The sequence below is a fragment of the Poecilia reticulata genome, linkage group LG10 (assembly GCF_000633615.1).
Source record: "Poecilia reticulata strain Guanapo linkage group LG10, Guppy_female_1.0+MT, whole genome shotgun sequence".
NCBI classification, from domain to species: Eukaryota; Metazoa; Chordata; class Actinopteri; order Cyprinodontiformes; family Poeciliidae; genus Poecilia; species Poecilia reticulata.
In genome coordinates, this window is record NC_024340.1 from 27,201,666 (window position 1) to 27,227,700 (window position 26,035).

Here is a 26,035-nt window from a genome sequence, read left to right on the forward strand (position 1 = left end):
CTCAACGAGCAGATAGAGCAGAGATTACCGATCAGGGGAATCAACACCAAAAAACAAACATTTCCCACACAAAAAAGTAGCAAAAACACCAAAACATAACATTGGGTCTGTTACATTATGCTGTCAGGCTTGATGTCTATATTGTCATTATTAATAAGTTTTCGCCTGAGCACAGCGGTGGTGGATTAAACAGCCGCTCTACTGATGTGACGTGATTTAGTGCTAACGTAACCAAAACACACCGAACTGCGCAGCACATGTTAAGGTTATCAAAGTTAAAAGAAGGCTAGCAACAGTTAGCATAACTGACCCACTGCTCACTTGTTCAATGTTTTCTTTAAGTTAAAACTTTTTGCTCACCTGTTAAATCTGAAGCCCTTGTCATCCAATTCATAGGGTTGAATTAACCGCTAAATATTGCGTCCATTTTTCAGATTCTTTGCGTGATTGTGGTACTTCCTGACCACCCATAATGTTGACTCAATGGACAGCAATGGCGCAGGTGTGGCGCACGATAAGTCACGTAATGTCCAGTCCAGTAATATATCCATCAATGCTGCTGCCTCGCACTCTGTCCTTCTCTCGCTCTTCCCGCTACTTAGCAGTAGGTGTCAGGTTACATTGTGTTGCATTCAATGTTGTCGGAAAAAAGAGATTCATGCGCTTAATGTCCGATTACCCATAATTATTTATTGAATTCATAGTCGCCAGCTGAGGTGGCAACAGGGGTGGCAAGGCTCTCATTTGGGGTGGCGACTGCCACCCCATGCCACCCCAGTACATCCGCCCCTGCTAATCCAGGTTAAGGATGCTTTGTTTTGTTTTTTTGTAACAGCACTTACAATTTTATTAGCATTTTTGTTTTGCTCCTTTTTATGCAGAACTGTGTTAAGAGTTTTTTTCTAATATAAAACTGCAAGCTTTAATTTTGATTTAGACGACATATATGCAGTGTCTAGCAAAAGTATTCATGGCTTTCTTCACTTTTTCACCTTTTGACACATAGCAACCAATGACATCAAGGTGTGTTAATTTAAATTAACCTGATACACCAATACGAAACGGTGCACAGCTGTGAAGTAAAACATCTAGAAAAATTTTTTATTTTCTGAAAATGCTCACTTTTGGTCGGATATGATAGAGWGCGTCTGTGAATATCAATTTCAAGTCTTGCTGAAGGCTCTCATCAGTCTACATAGGCCATTTAAAGACACAAGTTTATCTAATCAGTTCCATTGTAGCTCTACTTGTCTGGATACGGCTGTTGTTCTGCTAGATGGTGAATCTCCACTCCGGTTTTAAGTCTTTTGCAGCTTCTTAACGGAGTCCTTCCATTATTTCCCTCTTGTTAGCTCCATCCTCCGTCTTCTGCCATGCTTCACAGTGGGATTGCTGTTTTCAGTGTGTATTACTTTTACACATTTGTTATGTCTGGATTGAATGGTGTTCTTTAAAAATGTTTAAAGCTTGTCGTTGTTGCATTAATAATCTACTGTAAACTTCTCCACAACTTTTTCTCTCTGACTTGTCTGCTGAGTTCCTCGGTCTTTATGATGCTGTTTGTTGATCTCTAATGTTCTTTAACAAGCCCTCAAGGTTTCTGCGTTTTTGTCTAAAATGGAATTGCAGACGGCTGTGATCTACTTACTGTTTAGACAACGTTTGAAGGCAGCTGGTTGCACTGGATTTTTATGTAGAGGTATCACAGCAAATAACCACCTAATAAATTCCCTGATACATCCTGTGAAACTCTTGCATGCATTAGTATCCTGCAGTCCTAAATAATGCATTGCAGTCTTACCTGGATGTCCTGTTACTTCCCCTGCAGTCTTCCAGCTGATAAAAAAAAATGCTGCAGCATGAGTTCTTACTGGGACCAGGAAAGGGGATCACATTTATTGGTTAATGCATTCAATAATTCAGTGCAAAATCCCTCTTATCACTCGTAAAGCCCTTAGTGACCTCAACTTCCGTAATGCTTTCTACCTCACAAGAAAACGCTGCTTTCAAGATGCAGGTTTTAGAGAAGAAAAAAAGATGCAGGTTGACTCGTCATTCCAGGAATTTCCATAGTAAGAGCTGGAAGCAGAGATTTTATTTTCCAAGCCACCCTGCTTGTTTTTTTTAATGTCCTTTTAAACCTTCTCTTTAATTTTCACTTCAGCTTTATTTATTTAACATGATATTTTAATCTAATTTCTTTCCCTTCAATTTAAACTTGCTTCATTACAACCTCATTTTCCTTTCATACCTTTGGTCAACCGTTTATGTGCAGCTTATGTGTGAAAAGTGCTGTGCAAACAGATATGAATTGAAATCATTTCCTGCAAACTTTACAGTGCATGCACAATTCCTTTTAATAATTTAAAGACATAAGGAAGATTAGTGTCCTGTTCTTCTGTTGCAGCTCTGACTCTGTTCTCCTCTGTTTGCTCTGTGGAGTTTTCCCAAAAAGCTTAAAACAAGAACACAGGCTGTCTGGAACAGCATTATTAGTTATGCTGAATGAACCTGCACAGTAGAAGATTTATATGGTTTGTAATATAATAAGAACATAAGAACAGCTGTTAATCCCTCAGCTTTTTTATGCATCCCTGATCCTTCACTGAATATTTTTTTAAATAAACACGGTGGAATACTGACGTTAAGGCTTAGGAAATACTTATTTACACTACAGTTATGAGAGAAATCTTGGTTTAAAAAAGTCCGACGTCAATAGCGTATGGTGCCAAAACTGCTTTGGCCTTCACACCTTATGGGTCATGGTATAATGCCATATCAAAGAAATTTGGAAAAGTTTTGTTTACAAAATAGCAACAATTATTGGTTTGTGTTCAAAAGATTACAAGTCAAACTACGACCAACAATGGAGATTGTTGTATTTGTCTTGTCACAAACCCTGAGCAACATGGTTAGGAAAGTCAAAAAACCTCTACTGTTAAGGACTTGAAGGCAAAGTCATGGTTTACAATTATCTACATGCCAACTGATTGATTGGGAATCATTCCATAAAAGTGCTTTCTTTTTTATTTTAAACTTAGACCTGCTCTTATTGAAAACCTGTAGGATAATCTGAAGAGGAGAGATCACGTAAGATGCCACTCTCTATACACTCCAATATTGTGGCAATGTAATRAAASACTAAGAGTTGTCCTTCTGGCAGAAGATTGCTGCAGCAAGCATTAACAGAAAGTATGCTAATAATTGTGGTAAACATGATCTCATTAGAAATCTYTTCCTCTGTGTTGAATTGTTTTGAATGTGAGATTCTACTCTTACAACAAAAGAAGCTCAGTGAAACCAAGTRGACAAAAAAAAGGACAATTTGTGAAGAGCATTACAAAGTCAATGGTGTCACTCCATTCCCAGGTTCTCCCTCAACCGCGCTGTTAAATATGAAACCAGTAGATCACTCGAAGCTTGAAGGGGCACAAATATTGAACATTTAATCAGTTTGTACACTGTGTAGAATATAATCCTGCTCTGAGTCTTTTAAGGATTTAAGATTTCAACCAAGTTCTTCTGTTTACATTGATGTTAGTAACCTACTCATTAACATTCTGGGTTAAAATATCTTAAATTCATTTAAATATATCTTCCAGCAGAGAAAGTTTCCATGCCTGAATAAATTGTTTGCTAAAGTTTCCTGTCTTAATTTGGAGAACTCCAGATAGCAGATCCAGTCTTCTCAAAATTAGTTTGGGTGCAGTAACAGGAGCTGCTGATGCAGCACAAGATGCTGACTCCTGCAGTTTGTAGTGGAAATACGTAAAATGAATGGAAAACAAAACAAAAAAACAGTTCTAACTAGGATAGTTGAAGTGCATGTAAACACAGTCATTAATCATGATCAGCACATTTCTCTTTGGTGCTCCTGGAGAGCTAAACATGAATGTGATGGATGTTTGAGAAGCTGCAGAGACGAAGTGAAAGCACCCATGACTCATTTTTTTATTTTTTATTCCACTTTCAGTTTTTTCTCTGCTTTATTAGAATTATTTCTGGGGTAGCATTTTTCATTTAATGACCAAACATCAATGTGTAAAAAAAAAAAAAAAAAAAATGGAGACATCTGCACAAATTTAATGGGCTCTCCCTTTGCTTGTTCAGTAACTTTCCATCAAGTTTCACAAAAGTCAGCAGAAGAAATGTTGCTCCCTTTGCTTACCTTTCTTTGCAAACACAATATTCAGTAACGAGATGATAAAAGTAAAAAAAAAAATGTGAATGTTTTACGGCTATTCCTGTTGGGATTTTTACAAATGTAAAACTGACCTAACACAAGATCCTAAAGGATGTCTGGCATTTACACCCAATCTGTTCACTCAAGTTAGAAAAAATGCCACACCACTGCTTATGGATGGTTTTAATGGATTTCTATTGCAGGTTTGCATGCAACATTGATACCTAGAGTCAAAATGTCCAGCTGTATTTTCACAAACCCTATTTTGTCCATCCCATGTTGCTCGTGACAGCCGATGTAGCTGTAATGGAGGATTTTCGCCAACCCTGTTCTGACAGATCTCACTGGGAAACATAAATGTACTCCATGTCACTCTGTCAGGCTCTTAATGGGGGAATTTTTAAGCCCAGAAACATTTTGAGCAATGACTCACCGTCACTGAGCACCCGACCCTGATGTTTTTTACATTAGCTTGACCTTGTATGAATCTTCACTTCCATCCTCACATGAGTTTCTTTTTTTAATGTTGAGGTTCTCCATAAGATGTCTTTCTCACTGAAGCTTAAAAACCACATCTGTGTGACCTTAATGAAAGTTTCCTCTTCACCCAAAGAATCAACATGTGACAAACCGGTTTGGCACTTTTTGGTCTTTTTTACAGTCATATCCTCATGACTTGATATTTTATTCTGTTTAAATTGTTCAGAAAAGTTAAAAAWTTTTTGTTCTACATTTWTTTTCCTTCYGAGTTCCAAAATATTTGATCTGGTGATTTTACCGCTGTATTCAYAGTACAATTGCTGCTGAAAAGACAAGTGTTTTGTTGTTAACATACCRTCCAGAAACCACTTACTGCATTCTTGTTGGTTGTGCAGGAGGCTCTACTTCTGCTTTTCAAAGATGCATGGTTGTGTAATTGCTTGCCGGTTTGCAGCCATTTTCACTTGCGAGTGTAAACGTGGAGTTTGAGGGTCGTGGCTGGCAGCTCTACAAAAATCATCCTGAAAGGASCTCAAAATATGCAGACCTCAGTAGACTAAAATGTGATTATCTAAGAATTATTTTGTGCACAAACATATAWATAAAGGGCATGTTTTCTACAGTCCATAGACCTTTCCTAATCTGTTCAATAAAGTACGCAACATGCTTCGAGTGGATGTGACTGGAATCCTTTAGTAATAATTTGTTTATATCTATATAATATTTTATATTATTATACTTTCCAGCTGAAGCCCAAGCCTAATTTTTCCTATATTTGTGTGATAATCCCTCCTGAATCCATGTCAGTCTTAAAGGTGGCACCTTAAAAACTTGAAATTTTGCAACCCTAATTCTATGTTTCTAAGGCTGCTTCCACACTGGTACAAAACTGAAAGATAACAAAAACAACAGCAAAAAAAAAAAAAAAAACCCAGCCTGAATATGTCTCATTCTAGTAGGTTCATCCCATCAAAAATGCCTTGGACTATGCATCATATATAATGGAGCCTGACTATTAAAATACTCCACTAAATCARCATGATCAAATCCAATCGATTTTGAATTTTGTGCGAATGATGTTGTCTGATTTGTCGAGTTGTGCACACAAAATGCCGCACCGAGCCAAAAATATTGTGCACAGATGGCACAGTTGAAAGTGCACAAGGTAAAGAAAGTACTGAGAGTGTTTTCTTCTCTTCAGTGGCGCACAAATGGATAGTAGATGTGCAGGAACCTCTCAGGGAAATTCTCCATCCTCTTTTAGACGTGATACCTATAGTAGTAGTGATATAATGGGCAGGAAATGAGCAGGGGAAAACCCATTACTAGTAAGAGTGCAATACCATCATCACTGCCTTTGCAAAGAAACTACGGTAGGAGTCTTGAGGGTACTGGAGACTGCAAGGTTTTTTTGAAAAAAAAAAAAAAAAAAACGGCACCAGCTGTGAAATGGATAAACATGTTGCCAGTTTATCCTACAGACAGAGGGCAGTGTTTACTCTAGGTTCTCTGTACAAATTTGTACCTTTAAAGAGATTTAACACAGAAATAAAAAGCTGATATCTCTCTGACTCCCTGTGCTGTAGTCACGGCACAGTTGATCAAAGCTCACTAAAAGTATTAATAGCACCTGGGCTACTGAGCCTGCTGTGAATTAGACTAAAGCAAAAGTCAACCAATTAGTTAACCAATTACTTAGGTGAAGAGAAAAAAAATTACCAAACTCCGAGGTAATTAGTCAGTCTTACAAGCACAATGTAAAGACAAAAAAAAAAAAAGACAATTTGCTTCTGAGATCTGAAAATGAATTGTTATTTTCTTCTGTGAAAACCTGGATCACATGGGAACTGTTTTCCGGTGACTTTGTGATTTATTTATTTTTTTGTTAGAGTTTCTTTGACATCTTAAAGGAGTATTTGTGTGTGAGAAGTATACGTATATCCATGATTACTCACAGTAGCTCACTGTCAGGATCCCTCAGTAAAAGCAGGTAAGAGAATCAGCGCTGAGGCTAATCGGTCTCCTGCTACAGACAGAATTGGATTTTTGTGAACTGAAACTGCTCCCTTCAAAGCCTCAGGCCTCCTCTGACAAAGCAGAAATTTTACCCCAAGGTTGGCAGGAATAACTAGCCTGCTGCCGAACTAGTCGGTTTATAAACTAGTCCTGTCAAACTTCGTGGGTGGATGAACTGGGTAGTTCATCCACCCAGTAAAGTTACTAGCATCAATGTTTTGCATCAATACTGGGAAATCTCTCTCATAGTTTGAGCAAATTAAAACAGGGACCATATGATAGATAAACCTTTGCACTTGATGCTCTGGTGCATCTAATACTTTCATGTATGTGCATATCTGTTGCACATTCTTGTCATTCCCCATGCAGACTGAAAGTAAAATAAAGAATCTTATACTTTTTAAAAATGTATTGGAAATATTCTATCATAAAAACGCTACAGCGAAGTTAATTTACAAAGATTGTTTTTATTGTTGCTTTAATTAGTGGTAGTAGCAGCCCCCCCCACCCATTTTCTTCTCATTTCAGTTCGCTCACTGTCATAAGTTAACACACCAACAAACACCGAATGTCTTCTGATTTGCAATTTATTTGTTTTGTGGTAAAAGAGAGAATAAGGTCTAAAGTAGAAGTTAAAAAGTTTATTAACTTTTATATTTGCAAATCTTTGAAGAGAGGCATTTCTTACACCACTAGAAGAAAAATCTGTGCAGAGTCTGATGTGTTTACTACATTTTCCATCCTCTATGCTATTAAACCTCACAAGGGAGGTTTAAATGGGSAGCCGGTGCCTATCTCAAGCAGGCAATGGGGGAGTGGCAGCGTACATCCTGGATGACTTTCCAGTCAATTACAAGGAAACACTGTGAGATATACTGGACAAAAAAAATAAAAAAACACACACACATAAACATACCATAATAGGAATTCAGACATAAAAACTATGTTTATTGTTGGTAAAGCAACCTACAACTGCTTCATGTTAAAGAAGTAAATATAATATTCTGCTCTCCGTCTGCTGTGCATCCTAAGTTATGCATCCAACATGTTGTTTTTAGCTTATTTGACAAGCAGCAACAAAATTCCGTCTAATTCTGCCTATAAAAATGAACAACCGTATTAGGAGTTGATGAGTCTGCAGCACACACAACCACCCAGCATCAAGACTGCTGTGTTTAACAAGCAGAAACAATGCTGAGGGCCATTCTAATTAGATGAATTGGCTCATTGAAGACTTTTATTTTGAAGGCTTGAAGGAAGTAATGTGTCTCGGTTCTTACGCTTTTTTCAAACTTATGGAAAATTACAAATTCTTGGGTCTCTATGGCCACAAGCCCTCATTATTAATATTTTAATATCTTTGTGCGTGCACATGTTAGGAGTATCAGTGTACCCGTGTTTACAGACAAACTAGTTCTTTCTGAACACCAAATACATCTGGCTAAATTGTACCTTGAGCAGCCTTASCTGCAGACAGTAAGAGGGGACATCTATCTTTCTGCGTGCTGTAAAAAAAATACTTTGTTCACAAACACTGAAGATAAATTAGATTTCTAATTGCATGTGGAGCTATTTAATATGTGTGATTAAATTGATAAAAAAGAAACCTTTTGAGAGAGCTAAAATGTTGCTACTAAAAGTTTCTTTAAARTTTATCAGTCATACCGCCGGTATGTAAATATTTTCCTCTGCGAAAATTACAACCTGCAGTTTTATTGCAATGAATTGTTTTTATGTTTGCACTGAAAGCCTTTAATTTCCCTATAACAGTTTTAATTGTTTCAATATATGCCAAACTGGCTGGTAAACAGACATCTGTCCACGATRATCAGCTTATTACGCTCAGTGGTTGAAATGAGCCTTGAAGAGATTCTCACTGTGTAGCTTAAACGGGTGAGTGGTGTAAAATCAACTTTTTTGAGCTTTATCATCTTTTAATGTTATTCTCTTATCAAAAAACATACCTTGAGTGTAGCTTTGTTTCTTTCATGCTTGTTTGAGGAAATCCTTGAATCTCCCATGGCAACCATTCAGTCATATCTTAACACTTGTTTTCACAAAAACCCAGCATCCCAAATCATTTTGGGATTCTGCAAAYTTAGATCTGTACATGCAGACATAAAATATTGAATGAATTWATGTTCAAACCTCTTCTAGGTACCATGAATTGAAGTTTTTGGTCCCTTTAATTGTGATATTTATGAGATGTACCATTTGTAGTTTCTATATTCCAAAACTTTTAATGTCTAATAAATAGTAAACAAAGTTCAATTATGTTTAAGTTAATCTCGGTCTGAATCAAGATGTTCGGTGAAGGCATCAGAAGTTTGTTGAAAAACATTAGTGAACAAACAGCATCATGAAGACCAAAGAACACATCAGACGGGTCAGGGTGTGGAAGATCCGGAGACGTTAAAACCAGGGTAAAGTTATAAAACTAAATCTCACAGAGCACTGTTTAATCCACCATCTGAGCATGGAAAAMGTATTGTGCAGCTGAAAACAGATGAAGATATAGCCACAGAGAACATAAATCAGAAAAACATTTTACAGGCTCTCAAAGACTCTGGAGGAACTGCAGAACGCCACATGTGCTGGTCATGGACTCTATAAATCTGGACTTTATGAAAAAGGGGCAAGAAGGAAACGTCTGATGAAAGAAAGCCAGAATAAGTTCTATTTGCCGCCATGAAGGGATATAGAAAAATAGTACTTGCTATTACCCTGTCTGTGACAATGTGATGTTGTAGTCATGCTTTTTTACAAATAGGACAGGGAAACTGGCCAGAGTTGGCGCTAAATACAGGGCAGTCTAGGAAGAAAACCTGTTAGAGACCGAGGTTACTTGAGATAAGGGCAAAGGTACAACTTCCATCAGGACAATGAGCCCAAACACACAACCTTGAGCTACAATTGCACAAAGAAGAGTTTAAATCAATGCTTAATCGTGAGTAAATGTGGCCTAGTCTACATTATGTAGGTCCAGTGAATGATGGTGTGACTCAGAAACTGGAAAATGTGTGTTCTTTACTTGCTCCTTACTTTGTGTTGCTCTGTCACAACATCCCCATAAAATACGCTGGGGTTTCTGGTTGTAATGTGACAAACTGTGAAAAAGTTCAGCAGTTATGAATACTTTTGCAAAGCAAAATCTGAGAAACTACCAAAACAGTCACGATGAGCATTGTGCAACAATCTACTGTATAGTCCAAACCACAGCACAGCCTACTTTGTGGCTATTTTATCAGCGAGTTTTACTGTATTTCATCAAAATGGAACAGATGACGCTAAAGGCGAGTTTGTACTGCAGGAGAAGCTGTCTCAGTGGATGACACATCAAGAGTGTGGCCAACAGCTAACGATCCCAAAGGTGATAGAGATATCCAATCGACGGACCGATAATGAGACAGAGAGGGAGCCACTGAGAGGATGGCTCAGTGGTAACTCTCCAAAAAAAAAACACAACAAAAAAAAAGGATGCATCTATCCTTGCTTGACTTTTCATCCCTGTACAAAAAAATCGACATGGCAGCAACTCGTGTATTTTTAGATGGCCTTTTTACGCAGTGTTTCGGCTCTGCATGCTGCATGCAATCAAAGATGAGAGTTTAAGAGCGAAAATGGCAATTGCCTTGCAGAGTCACGCCAGTGCGTCTCGGACAGACATAAAATCCCTGGAAACATAGAAACATAGTGATAAGTAATGATGATGGAGTTAAAGCTCAAGGGCCTTGTTTCACGGACTGTATTTTTTAATGTGTTTCCCCACTCAGTGATTGCACTGCAACACAGCGTAACCAAACAGATCCGACTGCAGTGCTGTGTTTTACCGTGACTGTGTGGGTGTGAGTCTGTTTTAAAGACTGAGGAGAGGAGGAGGCATAGTTTAATAACACACCTCAGAGCGCGTGTGAAAACGAGCTTGCAGATATGAAAGCTGCTTGTCCACCTCCTAAGGTTGAGTCTGGGAAACTCTCCCTGGATCTCAGCAGTTTGGGTAGCCTGGTTAAAAAAAACACACAAAAAAAACCTCCCTTGTTCTACGCATTGCTTCGTGCAGAAGGTCTGGACCCTCAGCTATTGAGAAATGATTGCTTGCTGGAGGCGAGAACTCTGTGGAAACATCAAACGATTGAATCTGATTTTACCCAATTGCAAATGTTTGGCCAGTACCTCTGCAAAACAGTTCAATGAAGCTTCCCAGAAATTAGGTGAGCTGTAAGACCACGACATTTTTGTCAGTTGTAAAATGTCATTCATCTCGTTCTGACTTTAATTGCCTGAAATTTGGAAGCTTGGCTAAAGCTACAGGCAGACTAAAGCAGCAGAGAAAACTTTTCCTTCAGTTTGTCCGACTGGCCTGGTTGAAACGCAACTAGAGAAATTGAGCTCAATGGGAGAAATCTTAGACAGAAAGGAGATGGRAATTGAGTGGAATTGCATGGAAAAACAATGGCCAGCCTATGGTTTGGGCTGATTGTTATGTAAAACCAGACAGCAGGGGGACCCAGCTGCAGTTATGTGTTTAGCAGGAACATTGTCTTTGTGGACAACAGAAATTGGGTTCATTCATTTAAGCCAAAACTTAATATGCTGAGCCTTTGAGAGCTGTCGGCCTGTTCATGACTTTCACCTCTAAGCAGGGACCGAAAATCAAGAGCCTTGATTTCYAGGCACAAACCCGACTTTCAAACATAGTCCACAGATAACTGTTAACCAAATATAAGATATTTTAAACTGCTGTTTTGAGTTAGAGTAGAACACATTTTGGTAGTCYTTTGGGCTTCAAAATGTCTTCCACTGCTTGTGRTGCACCATTGCCACTGACAGTGTAATGGACCCTTAGCGTTATGCTACCATTATATGGTAGTGGTAGCAAATGACAAAATGATTTAATAATGCATGTATAATCACGAGTATTTATTACGTGTGGGTTTACAGCCTTTCTCTGACTTCTCTAACTCCTGCCTTCCCTCTTGTGTTCACCAGGACTACACTTTGACCATGTACTTCCAACAAGCGTGGCGGGACAAGCGCCTCTCGTACTCAGAGATCGCCTACAACCTGACGCTGGACAACCGGGTGGCCGACCAGCTCTGGGTCCCTGACACCTACTTCCTCAATGACAAGAAGTCCTTTGTTCACGGCGTCACGGTCAAGAACAGGATGATCCGTCTCCACCCCGATGGGACGGTGCTTTACGGGCTCCGGTGAGTCAGCTGCGCCTGTTTTATTTGAACTTTTTAAATGACTTCCCTCCTAATTTATTTCTTCACCAATAACAATGGTGGTGGTCAGAAAGCTCGGTGGCGTCAACGCGTGGCATCCTCGCTTCTGTCAGATTGCCCCATGGCTGCTGTGGCTACAGGGTAGCTTTACCACCATCAGTGTGCGAACGTGTGCCTGAATGACTGAATGACTGACTGAAGTGTAAAGCGCTTTGGAGTCCTCTGACTTGAAAATGTAGTAATTACAGGGCATTTAACATCATTTATTTTACCCATTGTTTGTTTGGTTTTTTTAAAAATATTAATARCTAAACAAACTGAAGGTAATAAATTATGTGTATCACAGAGAAAATAATTTTGCTTAAGTAAACAGTGTTCATGGAGTTGTTGACTGTGTGTATGAGAGAAGAGGTCAAGGGGAGATTTTTGCTGCATTCTCTTTGTATTTAGAAATCAGTCAAAAAYAAGAACATTTTATTTCGTTAGCATTCTAACTGGGAAAGTCAGAGGTCTTGTTATCCAACAAGGTTGTTATTTTTAAAAAAAAGGCTGTTTTTTAAAAATACAATAAGCTATCTATGGGTGCCACGTTCCTTCATTCATTTTTCCAAGTCTGCCCTCTCAGCCTGCCTCCCCTGCTGCCTGCTCTCCTTGATAAATTTTCATTTTATATGATGACAATTTTTAAAGGTGTCAGGGCCAAACCATACACAATTGTAAACACCGCTGCAATTTATGATTATTTAATCCTGTTCTTGTTCAGTTAAAAATGTTTTTTATATCATCTTTCCAGTGATTATAGTGTAATCCTCTTTCCTGTCTGTGTCCAACTGTGGTTCACATGTAACTTGGTGTGCATATAGTGTACATTTGTAAAGCCACACTAGTTGAATTTTTTCTTGTCTCATATTYATAAAATTGAACATAATGCTGTTTGAAGCTTTGGCAACACTTTATTTGACGGGGTCATGWGACTGACGCGCACCCCATCAAATGAAGTGTTGCCAAAACTCGTACAGTGGTCTTAAGCACATTAACATGATTGTACAAGTTCTCAAATCCCCAAGGTCAGTTACTCGAAAATGAATCAAAAGATTATTTCCTCCACAAATTCAAAAAATATTTTTTAATTTTCCAAATAGCAAGTTAGTTGTTGGCAGTGTTCTGTGCACCACCTCTGGGTTGTAGAAACATCCATATCATGAGCCTTTTACTATATTTTGTTTTGTACATGGGGGTCCTAGAAGGCACCTGGTAACAAATCAATTATTTAACCATTTTATTGCAGTTTTCTTCTTTAATAAATGCTTTTTTTATGACCAAGAGCTGACCCCTAAAAGCAGTGTTGGTTAAAGACAACAAACATTCACTGATTGGGATGTTTAAGATGTGATATTGCTCCAACAKACCTAAGTCAAATGGCAAAATGTTCACCTGAGTATTGCTTGAATTTACGCTGAATCTTGTCAGCGGGCTATTTGTTTAAATCAGATGTGTGGAAACAGGGAACGACGTAAACGATGCAGGACAGAAGGTCCTAGAGTCACAGAGTCCACGACCTCCTGAGGACCAGTGAGACCTGCATTTGTGCCTGAGGAATCCAGCTGCAGTGGCGACTCTGTTATGACTTATCTACATTCGTCAAGTAAAGCAAGGGGTCAAGCTGCAAGTTGCTTCTTTACTTTGCAGACTTTCATATCCCTGATGCTCATCAATTTCAATAATTGATAACTTGTGATCAATAATAAATACGGCCAGTGCAAACGGCAGCACTGAGCGTGATCGTGAACAGTGGTCCAGCCCGTCTACACAATATCTCTTTATTGGTGCTGGACTCTGATGCCTGTGAGGAGGCTGTAATCCATAATTGATCACTTACAATCAATAATGTAGCATTTCAATACAAACACACAGTGTTTATATGTAGCAAATGCCTGCACAGCTAAACACAACCCATCCATCAGTGCGCTGCCGTCTTCTCTGATCTGTCACTAGCTTCGTTCGAGTATGTGTCTTAGAAGTTATTGTCGTTAATTCAAAATAGCACTCTTCACTCATTCTCTTTTAGACTCCGATGCTCCTCTTGTGCAGARGACTGCTTAAAAAATTTAAGCATCTGCACTGCAGCAGATCTTTCATTGCTAGATTTGTTTTAGCAATTGAAACATGCAATTTATAACAGTTTCTCTTAGTTATGTAACCCGAGCACGTAGTTCTGCACGTCTGTCAAAATGCGGTGCGACCCATCTGAATCGCAAATGCTTTGTGAAACAGGAGGGCATCTGTGCAGCAGGGAGATGTATTTGCTACATTTCGATTTGCAACCCTTGTCAGTGCTGTCCTTCATTATTTGGTTTGTGGTTTTGGTCCGGGTTTTATTTGATGACTGCGAGTCCAGACAGCGAGTCGGCCTGCACCCTCTGAACTCCATAACACAAACCTGGGCATACCGGCCACCGGACAGTAACAGCCTCTSCATTTGCTGCTACCAAACCCTACTATGGTCTAGTCTGCAAAAGCATATTTTCTTAAAATTTCCTGGATGTGCATAGCTAAACATAATGCTCATAATTTGCACCTCACGCAACTTGAGTTTAGTGCAATAGACAAAAAAAAAAAAAAAAAAAAAGACAGACTGATCTTTCTGCTCTAAGCAGAGATTGGGGGTGCCTGCTCAAGCATAAAAGGCAATATAAAACTTACTTAGCTTGCAAATAATAAATACCATGCTTTTACAATATGTTGTTTTATGAAGTTGTGAACTTAATGAAAAAACATGCAGTGTTTTTAAATTATCAGTCTGTGATCTGCCATTTCAATCTAGTCTCAGTTTGACAAATAGATTTCAAAGAAATAGTCTTGAGATTTTGCTTGATTGTGAAGCTACTACATTTATGTGCATTTCCGTACAACAGTTGTACAAAAAATAAATACAATTAGGTATTAGAGTTTAACATTCCCTTTTCTCAAAGCTGCATAGCTTTTAAAAAGGTGCACAGAAAGCATATTTTTCTCTATGAGAGTCAAAATGTGGAAATTAAATACCAAAACAAATGGGAAAACTGTAACATGTTTTGTCTGTGATTAAAATGTCACTTTAATTTGTTTTACAGCAAAGTCTTGATTTTGCATGTAAAGAGAGACAAAGACTTGTGACAAAGACACCTCCATAATGTCATCGTGATCTCACTATGGTTTCTCCAGGTTCAGCTTGGCGACTGTGCAACGTTATCAAGGGAAGTCATGCAGGGTAAAACKATGCCTATATGTAGGAGCCCMTGCATAAGTTCACATGTACCTTTGTTGCAGTTATGAAAATTATATTTCCTTTATTAAGTTCACATAACTTATGGAAATGCAACATTGTGTTCTAGTAAAACTAAAGCAGGTGTTCTTTGCAGAACATTTAGCTGCTAAATGGCATCTATTAGACCTTTAATAAATCAGGTAATGAGTGAACACAGCAAAGGTTCCTCATCCTCCCTCCCCGCAGTGTTTTACAAGCACTTTGTGCATAACTAATTAAACCCCAATAAAAAACCCTTATAGAGATGTAATGCTATTCAAACGTATACATTACTGCTGGTGTAAAATCCATTCTCCCTAATTTGTAAATCTCTGGTAAAGATGTCATGCTGAGAATGCTCGCTAAGCCCCTGCATAATAAGAGTCAAAAGTATTGTTATTGCCCTCAAAGGTGAGTGTGGATTTGTGCTGAACCAACTGAACTAATTGTTACACTCCACCTGGGGAACACAAGTAGATTAGTCGGTTGTTAGTTAGCTGGAGGCATTGGATATTGGATGTGTGCATTCATGTGTGTGTGTGTGTGTGCGTGTGTGTGTGTGTGTATGTGTGTGTGCGTGCGTGTGTGTGTGTGCAGGATCTACGCATGTCTGCGGGTGGGTGTTTGCTAGTGGGCGAGTGTTATTTTTGGGGATCTTGCGGAGGAGGGAGGGCGAAGGTGTTGTTTACTTCATATTCTCTGGAAATATAGTGCATCCCAATCCTGCCAAATCCCAGTCTTCAATTACCGGGAGGAGCAGAAAATTACAACCGTGCTCCCAACTGTCACTTTAGAGCTCGGTTCGAGTCTCGGGGAGAGGCAGTCTGATCTAATTACCCAGGCCCTGAAAAGGCTAAGCCAATAACACAGATACCGCCCAGGCTGCGAGAAGAAACACTCACGCTCACATGCATGCATAACAACRAAAAACACAAACTCCTCTTAGCATTTTTATTTAATGCCTGAAGGGAGAGGAAAGAAAATTTACATGCACAAACCTTCAGATTTACACAGACAAGAGGGATGAGTGGAGAGAGAGAGAGAGAGAGAGAGAGAGAGAGAGAGAGAGAGAGAGAGAGAGAGAGAGAGAGAAGAAGAGAGGGCAGAAGAGAAAGACAGAGACATGAAGGTCAGACTACATTCAAGATGGAGAAATGTATTAGGATTCTCCTTCTTCCCTGCCCTCTACTCTTGTGAATAATATTGCTCTTTTCGTGAGAGGACGTATTCTTGCAGGTATGCAGCTGATAGATCCCATTCAGTGGGAACAGTGCTGAGTTCTTTCTTATTCTCTGTTGTTAGGTTCACTTGTAAAATTTTCACTCTCTCTTTTAATTTACCTACTAGAATGTCATAGAACAAAAACCAACAACATTCTTTTAACACTTTTACTTTCAAATCTTGCAAAAAAGAATTCCCCAARAAGGAAAACATTATCCAGCATGCATTTCYTCAGCTTCAACATGAGCTCCTGACCCAAAATGGAGGAAGCATCTTTGTCCCAATTCAACCTCTCTACGCATACAATTTTATTCCACTTCCCCGGTTGCAAAAGGTCAGTTAAGTTAAGACTGCACMGGTTTGCACCCTGCAAATTTTGCTCCCTCGAAATGAGATTCTGTCTGGGAATTCGTGGTGGTTGTGTTGTGTCCGTAAACAAGGTCATTTGGAATATAGGTGCACAGGCTGCCTTAGGCGGGGTCCACACACGCACACACACACACATGCACACACACGCACGCACGCTGAGAAAGGGAGGTTGGACAGAACCGTTAGAGGACATGCACAAAGAAAAAACAAAACAGCCATTTTTAGAACTCTGTGTCCTATGAGCTCCGACGCAGAGCAAATGTAGCGTGTTTGAACTGCGTGATCTACGAGAACACGGCCTCTCCACTCCGCCGGCAGGTCGGGATGAGAGGGAGAGGCACCGGCCCTGATGTTGACGAAGAGCAAATGAACCTGTGCTTCATGAGCATCGCAGACTTTYTTTTTTTTTTTTTGCTGCAGTGGAGATGACAAACAGGAGGAGGTGGAGGAGGAGAGGCGAAGGCAGGAAGGGAATCCTGCAGAGAAACCCTCTCCTGCTTCTCCTCCTCGCTCGTTATGAGTGTTTCATTGCTTGGTTAGCATGTGTTTGGATGCGCTAGCACAGCCGTTAGAGGCAGAAGTAACCTCAGACGGAAAGACTTTGAGACCAGCGCTGATGATGTAGGTGGGCTATAAATAGGACGTTATTTTTACCCCTGCCACTTTGGCCTCATTTCTGTTTCTCCCCGGTGTTTTCACTGTGAAGACTTCAGTAGTGGTGGTGATGGTGAGTGATCAATACCTACCTGGGTTGCACCACGGTAGGTTCGAGCCCATAAAAAGGGGTAAACTAGGACAGAAAAGAGAGTCCTGTGTTAATCCCCCAGTGCACCACATAGCCCTGCTATCTGGCTCTTATGTAAGAGCGCAGAGAGAAGGAWAAAAAGGAGGAATGACAGAGAGCCTAAGAATATGAGAGAAAGACTGGGAGTCTCGACTTCTCAGAGAATAAAACCAAACTCACAAGGCTGGCCCCCTTGCAGCTTTACAATTTACGCATTAAGATAGCCGTAATAACTTGATTGTATAAGTGTGCAAATTCCTACACTAAAACTTTGTTGTTGGATTCGCCGCATCACCCAATTGGGTACACGCCTAACACCAGGAGCAATGAATCTGATTAACCTGAAGTAATGTCAATCTGACCTACTAAAGTCTCTGCTCTCTTGCATCCTTTCACCAAAGCCACGGTTTGCAGTGAGGTTGCAATACATTAGAATTATCTAAATAGAAATAAATGAACACCCAGTTCTTATCTCTTTGGTCCYCATATTTTCTCTATGACAACACAAGAAAAAAAAGTGTTCAGGGAGGCTTCACTGTGAAAAGAATCCCCTGTATTCTTCTTCATAAGGTTTAGGATGGAAACGTTTTCCTTCCAGGRATTTGTGCTAGGCTACAATTTACTAAAATCCTATGGGGAAAAAGKGCAAAGTTCTGAAGGAACCAAACTATAAATTTTGACCACAGCTCTCATTTACAGTGAAGCTAAGTCCAGCCACACTGTACATCCAAAAGWAAGACTTCACTTGGAAGGTTTTAGTGCGGTTTGTTCCAAAGTCCAGAACTAAATCTGATAGGAAATCTGTTTGTCAGGATGTTCTCCTCATCGGAATGGGGAAGCTGAACAGGTATAAAAAGGTCCTTTAAAAAAGTATCAGTTTAACATTGGCCATACTTGTGTAACCAGATCATTGAAGTTTTAACAATAGTTTTCCAATATATGTTGATTTTTTTTTTAGKTGAATTTGAASARACATAAGTGGAAACGTTTTGAAGCTATTCACCATAGATTTATGTTTTTACTCCAAGACAACTTAGAATTTGAACCAGGATTGGTGATTGTTTYATTTGTCTGAAAGATAAGCTTGTTAGTGAAAATAAGATGTTACAGATCAATAAAATTGTGTTTTTAAAAGCTATCCATAATAGACATCTTACTGAGTTCACAGCTCACAAAGTCAGACAGTAAACCAGCTGCAGGTAATCGGGAGTCGTACAGTGATCGTTTAAAAACACTGTAACGGCAGCAATTACAAATATTTGACAAAAATTTTAGTTTTACAACCAATAATGTGTGTACTTTGCTATTTTAATTAAACATATCCTTTTAATCGTGGATAGCATCTTCTCTTCTACATTTGCAGCCCTTTATTCAGCAACACTGGCAACATCTTCCGTACAGCCACCCTAAGGGAGAAACTTTTAGATTCAACTTAAACTTCTTGTATCTGAAAGCTTCTGGATTTGACATATAAAAAAACAAAACAAAACAAAACAAAAACAAAAAAACCCCAACAAAGCACAGTTCCTGCTGAAAAATGCGTTTTATTTTTATTCTTAATTTGTTGTGCAGATAGAGCTGAATCAATTGTTGTTGTAAGTAAACATGGGGCCGTATCATAGTCCTTCAACCATCTTTTTAAAGAGCGACACAAATGTGATTCTACAAAGTCAGTTTTAAACTGCCTTAAAAGTCAACACAATCTTCCTTAATGGAAACCTTTTTTTAATAACAGACCTTTTTATGAAATGAAAACGAACCATTAAAGAATTTCTTAAGCCAAACCTTATCAAATCTTAAAAGGTTTTCCGATCAGTTTCTGTGGGAATGGACAAGGCAACATCATGACGTCATAATTTTGCTGAAGAAAAATAACCGTTAACATCACAGGATATTTTATCTATGTCTTTCCTAAATTAAATAGGTTTTTACTTCCCTTTCTCAAAAGTTGTCTTTTGTAATTTGCTTAAATTACTTACATTCAACTGCATGAATGATTATTTTCTGAACTGGTTTGCGTCTCCATTAAAAAGGGATGTATGTCAAAATTAAGCAACATTTATAATGTTACTTTATAACAGATTTTAGATCAGACAATAGTATTACGTTTTATAATATTTAAAGCATGAATTCCCTGCTGAGCGCCGTGTGGACCAGTGGGAAAGCAGGTTCACTGTATATAAAGACTGTAGTCCTCAGCTCAGCTGTTAGACATTTGATTCTCAACCATAAAAATCTAAATCTTAAAAAAAATAAAACAAAAAAAAAAACACCCATTAAGTAAATAAATTTTAAATTGTGCTAATTTTGGGGAAAATATTCCCTTGCCTGATCCATTTTCCCAGTCCGCCATTTTGGCTGCCGTACATGACGCAACGACCCAGTGGAGAAGAGATAGCAAACCTGTTTTTAGGATGCTCAGTTCAATTCATCAGCATGGAGTGAAAACCGCTCCTTCAGGCTGGAAGTATTACTGCTGGTTGAGCGATGCTATCATGTTTTATATCCATCTGTTCGTGGGTGACGTTGTGTGTTCAAGTGTGTTGGTTTGACTTACGAGTCTTGGTGGGCTGTGCTATATTTAGTTCCCGTAGTTAAACTGTGTGTCCGGTCTCTCAGACAACCTCCGGGGCTTGGCACAGCCAGATGCCAGCCCATCTCGGCTCTGGCCATCTTGTCATGTGTTACAGGAAGTCCGTCGCTCCGAGCAAACCTGTCGGATGTGGCGGCTATTAAGTTTGGAGCCGCATGACCACAGGGTGAACCTCGCTTTGTTTTTATTTTTTTATGAGCTATAGTAAAGCCCATATGGTTACCTCTTTTAGAGCCATATGCATATTTTATGGAGTACTTACTTAAACAAGAGCAGCCCTAAGAGAATAGAGCAAAAGGAGAATCTTACCTTTTAGTAAATTGTGAAAGATAAACTCTGCTGATGGACTATACAAGAAATTTCCAGTCAACTAGTTTTGCTAATGTCTTCCCAGTAATTTCTGAATTACTTTTTCAGTCAGCCTTTTGTTGAGATAATGCTTGACCACGTTGTTTCTCTTTTTGCCAGAGTTGACAAAATACACACAAGATTATTATCATGTGCAATATGTGACTGATCCTCTGGGAAGAATTTCAGTACTGAGGACTGAATTATTGTGACTATGGATTTTGAAAAACCACACAGCTATGACATTCAATCTCTCAAAAAATCTTCAGTTCTAGGAAAACACTGTTTCRAGTGGGAAAGAAACGCTTTCCAAGCTAGGCTGCATATTATTTAAAAGTAAAAATAAGGAAGTCTGATTCATGAAAAAAAAGAAAATTAGTCACATAGGAGATAAGAGTTTCACATGGAGATAAAGGGCATAAAATCTGTCAAAGATCTGTATAATAAGACTTCCAACTTTAWTTACCAACAGAATGAAAAGCCCAATTTCGAAGCTAAAATTCATTCAACAGTTAAAGGTGGGTTTTAGATTATTTTTTAAATCCTGCAGCTAACAGACAAGCTAACAATTTAAAACATCTGCTAACACATTCSTCCTGCCTCTCACATTTACTATTATTCAAGCTAATGAAAAAGCCTCTGTTAGCTTTCTTTCTATAATTTAGGTGAGAACAAACCACCAAAACAAAGGCCATTACTGTGACGTTTAAATGCGGCAGTGCAGATGTAACTTTGGGAAGATAATTCCTGATGTGAGTTATCCAGTCAGGAACAGTTGACTCTGCCTTTCGCTCCACTGAATAATAAATGTTCAGTACATAAGGTTTTCTTTTTATCACAAAAGGCTAAGCACCTGTGCTACAACAGCCTGCATTGTCTCATGCTCTGGTAAGCTTGTTCACACTGCTGTTTCTACACTCCCTGCACAAGTAGCACTCCAGCAACTGTTTTCTGCAGAAGCGGGAACAGTTAGCAGGACAAGTAAAAACGTACAGAAATTTGCACAGCTGATATAAATATTTTGTAATGTTTGCTAAGTACCACCAACCCTTTAATAAATCATTCCAGTGGCAAAAGCTTTACCTGAAACAAAAAGGAGACTGAATGTAAAGAACAGCAAGTCATAAGTTTATGAATGACAGGGAATTTTTTTTTCCTACAGTATTTAACTTTTAACTTATATGTAAAGGAGATAAAAATTACAAGTATTCAGTCTGCTCACTTTTGAGAACATGAAACTATACATTTGTCGGTCACACAATTGGATKTACCTCTTCAATTGTTTGTTAACAYGCACACAGTAAACCAGTGTGGCAGAAACTCAGTGCATTTTGGTATCTAGATTTAGTGAAGACAGCTCGCTGAAGTTCAAACTTCAGAGAAAAACGGGGATCTCAGTGACTTTGAACAGTGCACGGTTGCTGCTGCTAGACAGGCTGGTCTGTATGTTAARGAATCTGCTGATCTACTGGGACTTTCACGCTCCACCGTCTCTCAAGTTTACAGAGAACGGTTTGAAAAAGAAAAAAGTATCCAGTGAGAGGCAGTTCTGGACAAAAATACATYGGTGATGTCTGAGGTTAGAGAAGAATGTGCAGGTTGAGCATTGTCTAAATGCYATAGCCTACCTGCATGCTGCTACTGACCATGTCCACTCGTTTAKGACCACAGAGTAAATATCTCCGTAATGGACAAATAACAATCTCAAACTGGTTTCTTGAAAAATGACAACAAATTCGCTGTACTTCAAATATCCTTTGTATAGTTTGATTAGAGATATTTATCATGACRTGAGCCGACAGACATCATGTGTGAACCAAGATCTAATTTAAGGTGGCTTTTCCATATGAGGGTGTAGTTGTTCAAACAAAAAGCAAGAGTATTGGGCGACTAAAAATCCTAAATAAAGGAGGGAACTGTTTATTTGCACCAGTTAGAAACAGAGCAGTGGCACTCTGAAGCAGTGGTGTGTATGCTTTTAGAAAGAACAGACTTTATTACCRAGAAAACACTGGAGAAAGCAGGAATAGACCAGAGYYCATTTGACCATCAAGTTTAAACAAGGAGCCACTTTTCACCACTCAATTTCATGTTGTTGTTGTTTTGTTGTCTTTCAAAAAAGTAAGGGGAGATCAATACATGAGCTCTTGCAAATGCTAATGCCAGAATTTTTGTGCCATCCAGCTCCTGATCTCTTGTCGTCACTCATGGATAAACCTGGCAGTTGTCTGCATAAAGGCTGATATGCACAAATATAGCACAAAATCAATAGGAAGAGATTGGAAATCATAATTATTAGTAAATTTGAGCAAATTAAAAAGCTGTAGAAATTATTTATAATGTGCATATTTGCTTATTGTGTTGTTCCTCAGCAAAATTCTGTTAGTCCAATAAACAAAATCAAAATAAACAAACGCATTCAATACTATGAAAGAAATCTTCAAAGAAGCAGTTCTCTCAGATGTGTAATTTTTGTTCTAATAAGAAATATTTTGCATATAAAAAGAGTTATCCACGTCGCACAGTTAATGACATTTCCCKCTGAATCCTGAGATCTGTCTGCTACGTTTCACAGCCCMGTGTGGGGATCCAGATGTCTTCGCTTTGCGGCGGTGAAAGTAAAATCTGGATMGGGTCTTTGACRAATCTCATATTTTTTTGTCTTCCCTCACTGTCCGCAGCATCACTACGACTGCTGCCTGCATGATGGACCTGCGCCGCTACCCTCTGGATGAGCAAAACTGCACTCTGGAGATAGAAAGCTGTAAGTACTGCTCTCCCTGACAACCAGCTCTCACACCCACATGCAGATGGAGAATTAAACAGATCCCACACACACACACACACATAGACACCAGCAGCCTCCCCGCAGCACCAAGGTAAAATGGCTTGTTGATAAAACGCTACGTTAAATGCTGAGGAAGGCTGATGAGATAGCCAGAGATATGCATCAAGAAGAAGAACATCTCTAATGGCTCCGTGACTGATAACATCCAGCCTAATTAATTCATCTTCAGCTGCAGTGGCTTCCCAAGGCGCAGAGGAGCCTGATTAGGTCCAGTGTTTCAGGGATGTGCTGATAGTCGATGTTATGTGCAGCTTTCTCCCCAAACTGCCTCTCCGTGTTTGTACAGTACAAAGAGCTAATTTCACATGGAGTTTGTAAATGTGTGTGATCCAGCGCTCTCGAGTGGAGGGAATGTGGGGAAGAGCATGACAGAGAAAGACGAGGTCCTCTGCGTGTTTTATCTGGGTCCCCGGAGAGACGGATTATGGTGCTGGGATGTGGTCTTTGGGGCTCAGTCTTTCCGGGTTTGATCACACTGCTGCCAACAGCGCCAGGCGGCACAAAAACGGCACGGGTCAGAACCGCCCCTCTCCGCTCCTCTCCTGTAATGTTCGCCATCGCTCTCATCGTCGTTCCCTCTTTTCCGTTTCTCATCTCTTTTCTTTGCAAAGACTCATTCCCTTCTCTTTTTTTTYCCTCCTCGCAGCCTTTTTATCTCTCTCCTCATCACTCATGTGCTGTTTTTTTCCCCCCTCTCCTACTCTCCCCGGCAGCCCTACAAAACACACACACTCGTATGCGTGCGCACGAACACTCGCAGCTCTAGTTTTGATCACCAGGCAGGATCTGCTCTCATATGGATTAACTGGCAACGGTTTTAACGCTGGAATCTCTTCATGCCAGAGCGTGCTATTTTATTCAGACTAATGAGCCCAGAGAACTCTAACTTCCCTTGATAAACTTGATGCATTTTTAACAGACATTCCTAAAGAAAAGCTGCAGATCCTTCAATTCACCAGCAGCTCACTGCTGCAGTTCAGGCCACTGGTCTAACATGATGAGCTCAAGCTGCAGTTTGTCTCCTTCACTTTATTGGTTACTGCAGATAAACTCTGACTCCTGCATTCACCTCTTTGCTCACACCAGACTCTCTCCTCGTGTTGTGGAGTTGTAAATGCCTTTCCAAAGTTTTCACGCCCCTAGAATCTTTCCAGATTTTCAAAACGTGCATTTAATTAAACTTTTTTTTTATGCAACTAAAATTTTTCAAACCTCAAAGCAGATGAGGTTTATTTATAATTGTTTTTTTTTTCAGCTGTTCAGTAATAAACTATTTAGATGAGAACAACTTAATGAGATARAGAACACTAACATTACAATAATTTTATTTAAAAAATGATTGAATAATTGATTACTATAGTCTCACAATTCTTCAAGCCCCTCAGCTAATCATAATAAAACACTTTGTCTATTATGAAGACCCAGTTCTGGTACAAGCAATCAGTGGTTTCAATGGTGGCATCAGGTTTGCTTCAGATACAAACAGCCCAGATAGCGATTGTTCATGGAAGTGTTGTATTGCATTTTAGATATAGTCTAGTGAATTGTCCAGAGAGTTCAGAGAAGCTACCTTACTCAAACAAGGAAAAAAAAAGATACAAAATTATAGCAAAAGAGCCAGCAGTTGAAAGCATTGTTAGCAGAATTAAAGGTAGGAGGTTCATTGCTAAACCACCTGGACATTTTAGCAAGAAGAAGTTATCAGTGGTTGGATTTGTGAAGAGGCAGGTGGCCAAACACCTTCCTCAGACTGGACAAGTTCTGTAGGCAAACGTGGTGGCAGCAGCAACAATGAAACAAAAGTTTAAAAAAATAAATAATATGTCTGTGCATCAAGAAATRTTTGGAATAGGAAGAAGGAAGCATAATGCTGGAAAGAACACCATGCCTAAGTGGAAGCATGGTGGTGGGTCAGTAATGCTGGGGCATTACTGACCCATCTGGGGCTCCATTGGTACCTCTGACACCAGAAACCTGCAACATATGGAGGGCAATCAGTTATCAGTGACTATTAGGACAAAGTTTCAGGCTGTCTGTGAGGAAGCTGAAGGTTGGTCGACTTTGGACCTTAAACAGGATAACAACCTTAATATGTCAAAGTCTCTCAGCTGCAGAGATCCCTGCTCGRCTTCYYCAGATGAGGACATTTAGTGAACRTCTCCTTTTCAGACCACTCAGGTCTTCTTGGCTCAAGTCTACTMTGCAGAATCACAWYCAAACATGGTGAAGCATTACATTTTTATGCTCCACTAATGTGGAACAAATTTCTAGGATACTGCTGAAAACTGCAAAAATGCTGAAACACTGAGTTCCTTTAAGATCAAGGYTAAAACCCCATTTTTGTTGAGTTGCCTTTGATTGATAAAAAGTGGAAYAGATTATTTTTTGCTTGTATTGCAACATTAGTACTTCTCTCTTTTTGTCACTGTAATGTGCACTATTATTTGTTTGTTCGATGTGTTGTTTTTACCATGTAAARCCCTTTGAACTGCCTTGATGCTAAGATCTGACTCGTGATTCTAGTTTTTATTCYTCTGAGAAGAAAGTCGGTTTCAAAAACTGATGCTCCCAGTCTGACTGGACAAAACAGGTTTTAGATTTGTAAAACTGGTGGAGACACAAGCAAAATGATAGAGACGGGGACACCACATTTATGTTTTTATTTGTCAAAATTCTGAA

At 39.2% G+C, this 26,035-nt stretch overlaps 1 protein-coding gene across 1 annotated transcript in view; it reads left to right on the forward strand.

Moving 5' to 3' along the window:
- gabrb2a (gamma-aminobutyric acid type A receptor subunit beta2a) overlaps window positions 1-26,035 on the forward strand; it is a 46,486-nt gene that overhangs the window by 8,398 nt on the left and 12,053 nt on the right. The window contains exons 4-5 of the mRNA XM_008420897.2: window positions 11,669-11,889; window positions 23,190-23,272. Of these exons, the coding sequence (XP_008419119.2) occupies window positions 11,669-11,889; window positions 23,190-23,272 (304 nt within the window). The remainder of the gene's footprint in view (window positions 1-11,668; window positions 11,890-23,189; window positions 23,273-26,035) is intronic.